This window comes from Eretmochelys imbricata, chromosome 12 (genome assembly GCF_965152235.1).
Source record: "Eretmochelys imbricata isolate rEreImb1 chromosome 12, rEreImb1.hap1, whole genome shotgun sequence".
Classification (NCBI taxonomy): domain Eukaryota; kingdom Metazoa; phylum Chordata; order Testudines; family Cheloniidae; genus Eretmochelys; species Eretmochelys imbricata.
In genome coordinates, this window is record NC_135583.1 from 11,843,286 (window position 1) to 11,855,712 (window position 12,427).

General features: G+C 41.1%; 1 protein-coding gene across 1 annotated transcript in view; it reads right to left on the reverse strand.

The window, feature by feature from the left end:
• Positions 1–12,427, reverse strand: part of SLC6A2 (solute carrier family 6 member 2) — a 102,910-nt gene that overhangs the window by 1,439 nt on the left and 89,044 nt on the right. The window contains exons 12-13 of the mRNA XM_077830988.1: positions 6,504–6,671; positions 197–268 (exon numbers count right to left, since the gene is read on the reverse strand). Coding sequence (XP_077687114.1) covers positions 197–268; positions 6,504–6,671 — 240 coding nt within the window. The remainder of the gene's footprint in view (positions 1–196; positions 269–6,503; positions 6,672–12,427) is intronic.

The following is a 12,427-nucleotide window of genomic DNA, read 5'->3' on the forward strand; positions in this document are numbered from 1 at the left end:
TCATATTGTTAAAATGGTAAAAGATAGGTACCAAAAGTCCTACAAGGCCAATGCCCATGGCATTTTCCCACCCATAAAGCAACATACTGGCAAAAAGGCAGAAAGGAAATAAACCCACTTTCATTTGCCAATCAAGCTTGCTAAGGGTGCAAAGGATAAGGGAGCGGGCAGGGAGGTAGGGAAAAGGAATACACACCTTAAACTGCCTCACGTTCCCTTGTGCCACAAGATGGTGTTCGTTCTCAGGTGTGATGCAGTAAGCTAGTCTCTAAACAAGAGTGGAGGCACACAGGAAAGAAAGATAGCCATGTTAGATCTGCAGATAGGGGATGCTATCCCTGGGTTTACAGGGAAATAGTGTGAGTTTTATACAAATCAGTGACTTAATTTTTCATATCATTGAGCCCAGAGAGGACCTAATCATTGAGAGACCAATGTGTGTTATAATTTATAAGCTTCTTGATGGTAGTCCTAATCCTACAGCAACAGCAGAGTGTTTATGCTAAATTTTAGCTGGTCCCTGCCAGCATGGGAAAAGGGTCCCAGGAGCTACTCGGCATCACAGCCCTTGAATTCCCTGAATGCAAGGATTGCTGGAGGCTAGTAACAATGCAAACAGGTGAAGAAAGGTGCATGGAAGGGTACCCCTCCATATTATCCACAAAGCCTAGGTTGTAGTGTCATTTGGGAGCATACACAAACGTTGCTCTGGTATGCACTTCTATGGGCATTGTGCATGTCTCCAGGAGCATGCACTATTGTAGGTTCCCTCTATTGCAGCCCTTTTAGTTTTGGGTATTGCTAAGGTTCAAGCTTTGTGAGCAAACCTGAGCTTGCCCTATAGTTCTGTGTCATCAGATTGTGCAAGCACGTGAAACTCAGTGGGTTAGAGTGAGGTTTTGTGTGTCGCTTGAAAGGGATTTGCAAACCCAAGAGAACTGAACAAAATAAAGGGTTTGCACAAACCCCAGTGAAATGAAAGCCAAAGGTTTTGCAGAACACTTATTGCACAGGGCTGGATTGTAACCCTACAAACCAACAGAAGTAAAAGGCAGTGCAGGAATCAGATTGTAACTCAGAGGGCCTCAGTCAGGTTCCTGGCTCCTTGTTTGCAGTGGTTCTGCTAATTAACCTGGTGTGTTGGGGGGTGGAGTCAAATCTTCATCTGCTCCCTGCCCACTCTCATCCATCTGAGCAGGAGAAGGAATAGCCGACCAGCAGTGGTCGCTGTCTTCTCCATGCTTGTACTGTAGGTAGCCTGCCAGTGGTATAAGAAGGATCCTACTCCTTCTTACTCCCCCATGCATGCAAGAAGGCTCACAGTTGAGCCTAGGACATTGTATCTCTTACCTTTCTCTTGTCCTAACATATAGGAGACTATTTGAATTTGAAGCTCAGAAATAAAAGATTGAACTATATAATAATATGCCTGGCTACCTGACAACTCTATTTGTACAACAATTTAAAAGAGAATTAAATTCTACCTGAACTAAAGGGCCTGATCCAAAACCCTTTGAAGTCAATTGTCACCTTTCCATTGGCATCAGCAGACTTTGCATCAGACCCACAGTGCATTTTCTGCACTTGTTCCACACACAGATCTTCTGCTGAGGTCAATAGAACATCTGCGTGCAAAACACATGAAAAATATGAAGTGTTCATGTCATGTGCTGGGGAGAAAAAAGGAAAAACTGTTGCAGTCGTTGGCTATCATCAATTGTTTCTAAGAAACCATAAAATGCTTCTTCATGGCAGTCTGAATTTTGACAAACCAAGAGGCATCTTTTCAGATTATGGACAGATACTATGATTGGAATCCGACTGTTTGCAATAAACCAGATGGTATTCAAACTGTGCTTGCCTGAGTTTTAAAATACTGGACTATAAGGAAGATAAAACAATCGACATTACATTTCAATGTCTTCGGAGTACGTTTGGTATTTTTAAAGGGCTGAAAACAGATCTAAAGGTGGCTTCACTTTCTAAGCCCTATTTGTGGATTCCTTTGGAGCATGGATAAGAATTTCCAGTGACAGTGATGAGAAAATTAATATGATCAGTGAATCTTAAACTTGTGTCATTTTGAAATGGTAATTTGAGGCAAGTACAGAGCAGTGAAATTGTAACGAAAAATAATTAGATGTATTTTTTTCACCATAGAAACCAGGTTCCTCTTAAGCAGAACAATAACACATTAGATTAACATTACACACAATAACAGTATGTTAAAAGAACATTTTTAAGGTAGCATAGTCAAGCACTCAGAAGTTAGGAAATTAGGTCAGAATTAGGGTTACCTATGGAACTTTTCTTCAGCCCCTTTCTGTGTATGCATTTGATAGTCTTTCCTTACATGACCACATACTAGTTTTGCCACAGGATACCTGCCTCAGTCAGTGTACGGGACGGATGATGCTCAATTCATGAGCAGCTATTCAATATCCTGTTTTCTCCTCATTGTTCAGTGTGTTGCCTCATGCCTTATTTACTGCATGCTAGTCAAACCCTGCTCTGAAGATAGAACTATTAATTTTCACGTGGGCTTTTCTGTGGTGCTCATCATTACCATATTGGAGCGGAAGACAAACTTTAATTTATTTTTCAGCATCTCTGTTAAATGGGGAGGTGTTAGCCTCATTTGACAGATGGGGAACTGAGGCACAGAGTTAAAAGTATCCACTAATATTGAGTGCCCAGTTTGAGATGCCTGGGATCGAATTTTTCAGAGCACTTAGCATTGTGTAGCACTTTGCGGTATATCTTCAAAGCAGTGCTCCCCTTGGCTTCAGTTGCTTCTCTGAGTGCTCAACACTTCTGCATATCAGACCCCAGGCACCAGGAAAATAAGGAACACGCAATTAGTGACCTCCTGGAACAGTTTGTTTTAAGTGACTGAGCCAGCATGACACAGGAACTTAGTGGCAGAGGCAGGGGTAGAATCCAATTCCCCAGGACAACATTCAACTGCCTTAACCACGAGACCTTCTTTTCTCTTCTTGCAGTCCCCTGCCTCATTTTACTACTAGGGCTAAATGGGAAAGTGGAATTCCACTTCATAAAAACTTTCAAGAGTTCAATATTTGTTTTTATTCTACATCCAAATAACACAGGGAACTTTCACAAAAACGTGTGTGTGTGTGTGTTTGTGTGTGTGTGAGAAAGAGAGAGAGAGGGAAAGATCCTCCCCACCCCAGAATAGCCAAGATTTTAGGGGGTCTAGGATACTCACCTGTGATGTGGAAGACCGAGGTCAAGTCCCTACTCCAAATCAGGCAGACCAACAACATGCATGTCCCACATCCCAGCTTTCATCAAAAAATTCCCATTCAGCACTGTCCCCTACACACCTTTCAACTTCTGTAACAAATGTAACAAGGGCCCTACAGATATCCTCTCCAGAACAGGTCCATCCTGGGAAGTTAATGAAGCAGGGGTCACGTGGAAAAAATATGTGATCATGTGATTTAAGACTGTAATGCATGTGCAAAAGAGGACAGGGCCGGATTAATGCAGTGGCTTTAGGGGCTGCAGCCCAGGGCCTCGGGCTAAGGATGTGGCCCACTGCTTCTTTTCATCCAGCCCATGGCAAATCTCTGTACTGTGGGCTGGACACAGGTCCTCGAGCCCCCTGCAACCCCTAGGCAAAGGGCATTCAGTGAATCTCTGCATGCTGCCCCCCTCCCCAGTGCCAGTTCCACAGCTCCAATTGGCCGGGTACTGCAGCCAATGGGAGCTGCGAGGGTGGTGCCTGTGGGCAGGGGCAGAGTGCCCTGTGCAGAGCAGCCTGGCCCCTCTGCGTAGGGGCTGGATATGTTGGCCACCTAGCGGGGCAGAGCAGAGTAGCACCAGGGCCGGCAGGGATCCTGCCTTAGCCCTGTTGCGCTGCCAACCAGGAGCTGCCCGAGGTAAGCACCTCCCAGCTGGAGCCTGCAACCCACACCCCCTCCTGCACCCCAATCCTCTGCCCCAGCCCTGAGCCCACTCCAAACCCACAGGGGCCCCACAAAATCTAATAGCCCTGGGCCCACAGGAGAGTTAATCCAGCCCTGAAAGAGGGCCAAATTAGGATTTCAAAGGCAATCTTAATTCTGGCATTTCTAACTTCTGAATGCTTGACTTTGCAGCTCTGATATTCTTTTAATGTAGTTTGCCTGTAATTTCCTATAACATATAAAACGATATAGGTCCTAAAAATACCTATAAAACAAAAACCAACATCCATCATATGATCTGATATATTTACACCTACAAGGTACATCAACAGGGTTGGAACATTTAGACCCAACACACAGACCTCTGCTACTTGAACTAATGGAGTAACTGATAGCAGTAGTAGCTTGTCATCCTCTTTGTTGAACAACACTGGAGGGGGATGAGACAATTTGCCAGTGGGTTTCGCAGACTTTTACTGACAGCAAAGGAATGGTGAGACATGGGAATCTTGGGTTCCGTTCAAGGCTGCAGAGGGGAGTTTGTCTAGTGGGCACAGCCTCTTCTGCGCATTTCCCCCGAAGCTTGAATTCCTTTTGTCCCATCCCCTCCAACCTGTCCCTGTCTCCTCATCTCATTGCCCAGCAAATCCTAGTCTCACCCCTCTGGACTCCCCATACCAATCCCCTTGCCCAGCAATTCCCAGTGCTACCCCAAACACACACTTGCCAACATTAGACAATGGCTCCTTGGTCTAGGGTGTGATTCTTGCTTTGGGTGCGAAAGGGCCCGGGGTTCAAATCCCGGACAAACCCGCTGCAAAGGGGGGCGTGAGCCTTTCTATTGGGGGAGGTTTTAGGTCGGATATTAGGAAAAACTTTTTCACTAGGAGGGTGGTGAAGCACTGGAATGGGTTACCTAGGTAGGTGGTGGAATCTTCTTCCTGAGAGGTTTTTAAGGTCAGGCTTGACAGAGCCCTCGCTGGGATGATTTAGTTGGGGATTGGTTCTGCTTTGAGCAGGGGGTTGGACTAGATGACCTCCTGAGGTCCCTTCCAATCCTGATAGTCTATGATTCTATGTTTCCAATCCCCATATAATCTATTCCAATCTGCCTCCCAGGCTCCTCATCCAATCTCAGTGTCCCCCAGCCCCCACTCATTGTCCACTCTTTACCCACCTACTGGCTCTGGTATCTCCCCATTTCCCTCCCTAGCCACTCCCAATCTCCATCCCAACCTAACTCCCATTCCCAGTTTCCCTTCCCTACCCCCCCCCTCAGTCTTGCACTACCCTCTTGTCCTTTTCCCAATCTACTCCCCTTTCCTCTTTCACAGGTCTTACTCTCGCCCCTCTGCATTCAAATCAGGCAGCTGCCTGGGCCCAGCAAGGGGAAGTCATTGAGAGTCCAGGAGAGACAGTCTCCCTGCATTCAGTTCAGGTGCCTGGCAGAGCCTGCAGGAGCCCAGAGCTGCAATTGCAGGGAACAATATGCTCAATCCCAGGTTGGAGCATCCCAATGTGGACTGAATCTTTGGGGAATCTAGCTGCAAAACTCTAACAACTTGTCTACTTGAAAGTTAATTTGGATAAAGATATTAAAGCTTAATTGCTATTCCTGAATAGCTGCCCCTCAATAACTCTGTGTAGACAAGCCTTCAGAAGTCTTTACTAAGCACATGTGAACGACAATTTTTCAAAGTTTATCACTTGCCCACATTTCAGCTGATTTTCATAGGGATAGCCAAAGGCACATTCCTGACACAAAGTCTACCCCCTGCCAAATTCCAAGTCCCTGCTCTAAAGCATGGGGGCTCTCGGGCGATTCAAATTTCCCCCAGAATTTTTTAATAAGGGAAATAGAACGTATTTTTCACAACTTCATTTTTGGTAATGACTCCTCTATTTTGGCTGACATTTTCCAAGATTATTCAGCCTGAGGTAGGCACCCAGCATGAAAACATTATAAGCAACTGAAAACAGGGTCTATTAATGGGAAGTGTCAAGCAACCTTCAAACCAGATGATGTCACCAGCTCCATCTATAATGACCCACCCTCCAACTTTTTTGTAATATCAACTATTATCAACAATAAACATTTGGAACCATATTTTCAGATGAAAGGCCTAATCTCTTTTAATCACCTCATGAAGTGCCCAGATTTTCAGAGATGCACAGCACTTCTGTTGTGAATCATGGGCCAAATTGATGGCTAGGGAAAGCAACTGGAATGGGTCCACTCTTTATTCTGGATGATGTATTTGAAGGCATCCATTTATATATGTTGCTACAGTTGAGAAAAATCTATTAATTCAACTTCAAAATGTGCATAAATCAAAAAAAATATGCTTTTATGAACTATAATGGGGCATTCTGGCAGACTAATTTCTGTCTAGAAACTGGAATAGGGTGTATTAAATCCAGCTTGTAATTCCAACCAGTTAGAAAGCTGGATCTGAAAGGTCACATAACGAGGAATGTGTCTAGGGAGCTAGAGAAGCAAACTGTTAGCTCAAATCCAGTACATTCATTTCATCATAACATTTCATGACATTTTATTAGCACTCCACTTACTTCTTTAAAGGTCCCACGCACGTTCAGAAATTTATAGATAATGTAGGCAGGCACAAGGATCATTGAAGACAATGCTATTCCCCAGCCAATGCGATTTGCCCAGAAAGGGAAGGTATAGTCATCATAGGTCAGAGGTTTGAAGTTTATAATACTGACTATCACCACAAACTAAGGAAGGAAAAATAGAAAGCACCACAATTTTAGTCCTTTGGAAAAACTCCAAGTGGAAAACAAGCCTCATCTGTTAGATCAGGCAGGATGCCCAGTGCAAAGGGGATACTTAGACCTGTGCAATAGGCCCTACCTTCAGCCTATTTACAATGTGTCCCTTTTAGATGACAGTGTGGAACCATTTAGGGCACTCACGAATGATATTAATGGTCAGAAAAATCCCAAAATTCCAGCCAGGCTATTTGTATCTGCCCTGTGTACTAGTGAATATCACCGGCAGATGACACACTGCTGTGGAAGGGGGATTTCCTCCCCTACTTCTGAAGCAGATGGGGAGTCTGACTTGTTATTCTGTAGTTTACACTAGAGTTAGAGATGGGGAAGTTCTCAAGGCTGAAGTCCTGGGTCCAGGACAGGACTACAGGCCGAGATTTTAAAAGGGTCCCTGAGGACTCCTCAAGATCCCTCTTTGTCCTTTTCCCCAGGGTACTAGTAATGCTTCATAAGGATGGAACTGTCCCAATATACCTTTCTCTGCTAGACTGAAGAGCCTGTTATTAAATATTTGTTCCCCTCATAGATACTTACAGACTGTAATCAAGTCACCCCTTAAGCTTCTCTTTGTTAAGATAAATAGATTAAGCTCTTTTAGTCTATCAGTATAAGGCAAGTTTCCTCATCATTCCTGTGGCTCTTCTCCGAACCCTCTCTAATTTATCAACATCTTTCTTAAAATTGTGGGCATCAGAACTGGGCATGCTATTCCAGCAGTAGTTGCACCACTGTCAAATATAGAGGTAAATAACCTTTCTGCTCCTACTTGAGATTCCTCTGTTTGTTCATCCAAGGATTGCATTAGCTCTTTTGGCCACAGTGTCGCATTGGGAGCTCTCGTACACCATGAGCCACAAATCTTTTTCGGATAGAATCCTCTATGCTATAAGTATGACCTACATTCTTTATTTCTAGATGTATACCTTTACTCATATTGAAATGCATATTGTTTGTTTTCAAGCAGTTTACCAAGTAATCCAGATCCCTCTGACTCAGTGACCTGTCCTCTTCATTATTTACCACTTCCCCCATTTTTTGTGTCATCTGCAAACTTTATCTGTGAATATTTTATGTTTTCTGACCGGACATTGAGAAAATGTTAAACAACGCTGGGCCAAGAGCTAATCCCTGTGGGAACCCACTGGAAACACAACCACTCAGTAGTTCCCCATTTACAATTACATTGTGAGACCTATCAGTTAGCCAGTTTTTAATCCATTTACTGTGTGCCATGTTCAGTTCATATCATTAGAAAGGTTTCTCAAGTGTGTGTGTGTCCACCTGTCCCCAGAATAGCCATTAGCCCAGTGGTTACAACATGGATGTGGGAACCCAGATTCAAGTCTCTGCTCCAAACCAGGCAGAGCAGGAATTTGAGCCTCCCACATCACATGTATGAGTGCTCTCACCACCAGGCCATTTGGTATTATTGACTAGACTCAGATTGGACTCTGTGTGTGTTGGTTTTATTTTGTGACAAAAATGGAAAGGTTTCTAGTTTCATCCTGATGCGGATATGGAGTGGGACAGTTTTTGAAAATATTTGTGGGTCAGGAAAACCATTGCTTGCATGCTCAAGGAAAAAAGCCTTGCTGGGTAAAAAAGCTCTTCTGACTAAAGATTTTTGGGACAGCTTAGCCAGATGTCCCACTCTCTCAATGTACAGCAGCACTTTCTATCCCACTTAAACAAATAAGATGCTTGAGGGTATTTTTTTTTTGTAGGTGCTGCTCCATGTTGAACATGAGCTACTGAAAACTGGAAAACTCAGCCACTCTTATGCCCATCAAAATGTATCTTCCTTGGATTGTGTGTCCTATTGAAAGAAGTTAGATTTGTAGTACAATGCAGGCTAGAAACATTTTGAATCACTTATTGATTCAGTATAATATGTTTAAGTTTTGTTAGAGATATTGTAGTACAATACTAATAGAATCAGTCACCAGAAATATCTTTAAATGTTGTATTTGTCAGAAGATAGATTGGATGACTATCAGTATGTGTATATCATCTCAATGTGCAAAGTACATTGGTAATTTCTTTTTGTCCCCTGGGCTATTCCACCTTGGGCCGTGCAACCACTTCCGATTAAAATGTCCAGAGACTGGGGGCTTCTCTACACGTGAAGGGCTACAGAAGCACTTCAGTGTAGACACTACCTATGCTGACGGGAGGGGTTCTCCCAACACCATAGGAAATCCAACTCCCCAAGAGTTGGTAGCTAGGTCAACAGAAGAATTCTTCCGTCACCTTAATGCTGTCTACACGGGGACTTAGGTCGGTTTAACTATGCCATCCAGGGGTGTGGATTTTTCACACTCCTACACAACGTAGTTAAGCCAAAGTAATTTTCTAGTGTAGACCAGGTCTCGAAAGTCAAAGGCTACTGAGAGAGCTTTTTCAAATCAGCAAGAATGCCAGCAATGCTATCTACTCACAAATGTTGGTTCATCTCGTGATTTTTTTTTTTTGGCTGGCATTCAATAGCTGTGAGAAATGTGGGCATAATGCTTCAACAAGACACTTCCTAATGCGAAGATAGATATGTGGATATCTAAAACTCCTAAGATAAATGTTTGATCTAGTATTCTATGGAAATACCCGTTTATATTTAGGAACATAGGAATTGCTATACTAAATTAGAAGAGGGAGCTTTCTAATCCATTATCCTGGACAATGGTCAGTACCAGATGCTTTTGAGGAAAGTGAATAACCTCTACACTAGGCAATTATGGGATAACCTTCCCCCAGGTAAAATTTTCTCTTAAAAACCATTTGTTAGAGGCCGGTTTATGTTGTGAAGCATGCAGGTTTAATCCCTTCCAAAATTATTTTCAAATTAAACATGTAACTATTATAACTCATTATTTTTGGTATCCTTTTTTGACCAATTGTTTTTTGAATCCTGCAAAGTTCTTAGCCTTGTTGATCTCATGTGGCAATGAGTTCCACAGGGTAAGTTGTGTTAAAAACTATTTCCTTAATCAGCTTTGTATTTGTCATCTTATTCTTTCATTATAAGGCTAACAGAAGTCCTTGATCAACCTTCTCTGTGCCATTCATTATACTGTATAATTTATGCCTCCTCTTATTAATATCCTGTAAATTAAACAATCCCACTCTTTTCTTATTGTCTCTGAGCCCCCTCTAATTCTGCTACATCTTTTCAATTCAGATTTTCCCTCTGGTTTAAAACAAAAAAATAAAAACAAAAAAAAAAAAGAAAGAAAAAAGCATTTCCATTGCTTTATTTTCAGAATTTATAATGGATACAAAATATAGATTTAAAAATTGTATGGACTATGTTTTTCCCCTAATAAATCATGTTTACAGTGTCCATATAACCTTTTAAGACACCTGAAAAAAACCAGACTATTAGAATCAAGCTACTCAATGTTCTCTAAAATGGTGTACTCTCCCCACAGGTATTAGAAAGTATCTATCTATAGTAGTTACACTCAGTCAATGATTGACAATATTGGACCTTAATTCTGGAAGTCTTCTAGGACTGTATGCATGGCTAGAGGATGCAGCATCCACTGATCCAGAAAGGTGCCTATTTTCATTTTTACAGTAGATATTAAAGCATATACTTCAGAGAGATTAGCAATTCTTTTTTAATTCGCTTTCCAATTATCTCCTGCCTCCACTGAAGTGGGTAGTTATCTAACCCTGACCATGCAGTTCATCACCTAGTAATTGAGAGAACAATTGGTAACATATTTATATCAGAATGAGCTTATTTGGAAAGACAGTGTCCATTATGATGCATCCCACATCCTACACACAGACATCTGTGAGCAATTGTGTGATTGAAAATAGAGCTGAGGTTATATCCCAAATACCCAAATTGACATGAAGCCTGGTAGCCAGGAAAACACCATAAGAACATCTTTCATTTACTTCCCTAGAGCTAGATTCATGCTGTAAAATTGAATCCAGAACTTGGCTTTCCATTCTCAAAAGTTGGGTTGGAGGGAGTGTGGTACACAAGAAAGCTAGATCCAGCATTTTCATTCAAACTATTGTAGATTGGGATCTGAATCCAAACATTTGTGTGGATTTGGTTGCAGGATCTATCCCTGAGGGTCACAACTGATACTAAGTTTATATTTATAACTAGCATTTAGAGGGCTGCTAAAGGGTTTATTAAATGGTTAATCAATCGTTAGAGTTTAACAGGTCAACAGGTTGTTTATATAATAATGATTTATAACCATCTCTATATACCTTCTACTGATGTGGTTATAATTATCTTCAACATACAGTCTTCATGTCTGTAACATATTTATAACATCTTTTGATAATTTATTAACCTTCTATAGAACACCTACAAATGGAACATTAATATAAAGTACGACTGACTGACTTCAGTGTATGCTTCATTGGCTCATTACTGATTGGATGCTACCAGATGCTAGGTATGCTATTAAAATGTTTTCCTTTTTAAAAATGTATCTGTGTATCCCATCATAAATATGTCTTGATAAGAATGTCTTGTGTCATTAACAGTTTGATAGCTAATTTTGAACTTTGAGACAATATCGGATCCAGATTTGATGTAGCTATTTGGCAGATCACTACTGCTTTAAATTTGAAATTGAAAGCATAAACTTTAATGCAACGGAAAATATCCTAGGTCACAGTGATGTCAAAATCTCCATATATTCACCATGACCTTTTGATCTACAAATAAACTGGAGTGAATGTATAAATACCCAATATAAAACTGCAGTCTTTAGTTTCGACTCTAACCTTTACATAAAACTACCAAATGCTACCTTCACATTTCAGGGAGAAAAAATCCTCAAATGTAATGAAACATCTGTTTATTTTCCTTAATACACGTCGAAAGGCTTACAAGCTATATTTAATGTGTCTCTTTCCTCTCTATGTCACACAGCTAACCATTTGGAGTAATTGCACCCTCCATATTCTAATACATTAGTCCACATTTGTGATCTTCATACCCTCCAAATAAAAAATACACTAATAACTGAATTATGTTCTATAGTACATATATAACAAATAGTTGTAAAAATTTTATATGTAGTCACAGTCTTGTGCATATTGTTGTGATTTTACTATTCAAAAACAAAGCACATACATAAATGGTAACGCCTCAAGAAGTTATGTGCTTAGTTGACACACATTTGTTTAATGATGGCTGAGTGAAATTTAGAACTGAATAACCCCTTCCTTCCCCCAAATATTTTGATTTGCCTAAAACATTAGTTATAAACATCACCACTCCATATTGAGTTATTTATTTTACATTTTGGGGCTGGCCCTGAATTGGCAGCATGTTATTTGTGTTGAGATTAAGTCGATTGGAAGACAGCATTTGTACATTTTGCTCTGAATGTTACAAACATGATAGTTTCAGTGGTATAATCATTAAATAGTTTCCCTTTGCACTGTGTGTATTATACTTTTGAACTTCATCAATGAAGTATCAATAGGAAACATATTGGATACTGCTTTACCAGTTATGTTTCACATTTTGCACCAAGCATTTGCCTATCAAAAGCTAAACTCAGTTATAATCAGGGGTGTTACTCATCAAAAGATAAACACCGAAGCCCCAATAGCTATGAGAAAAACATTTCTCCCCTTGGACAAGTTATTGCAAAATTGTATTTCAGGGATTTTACATCTTCCATTGAAGCATCTGATATTGACTGTGGTTAGAAAGAGAA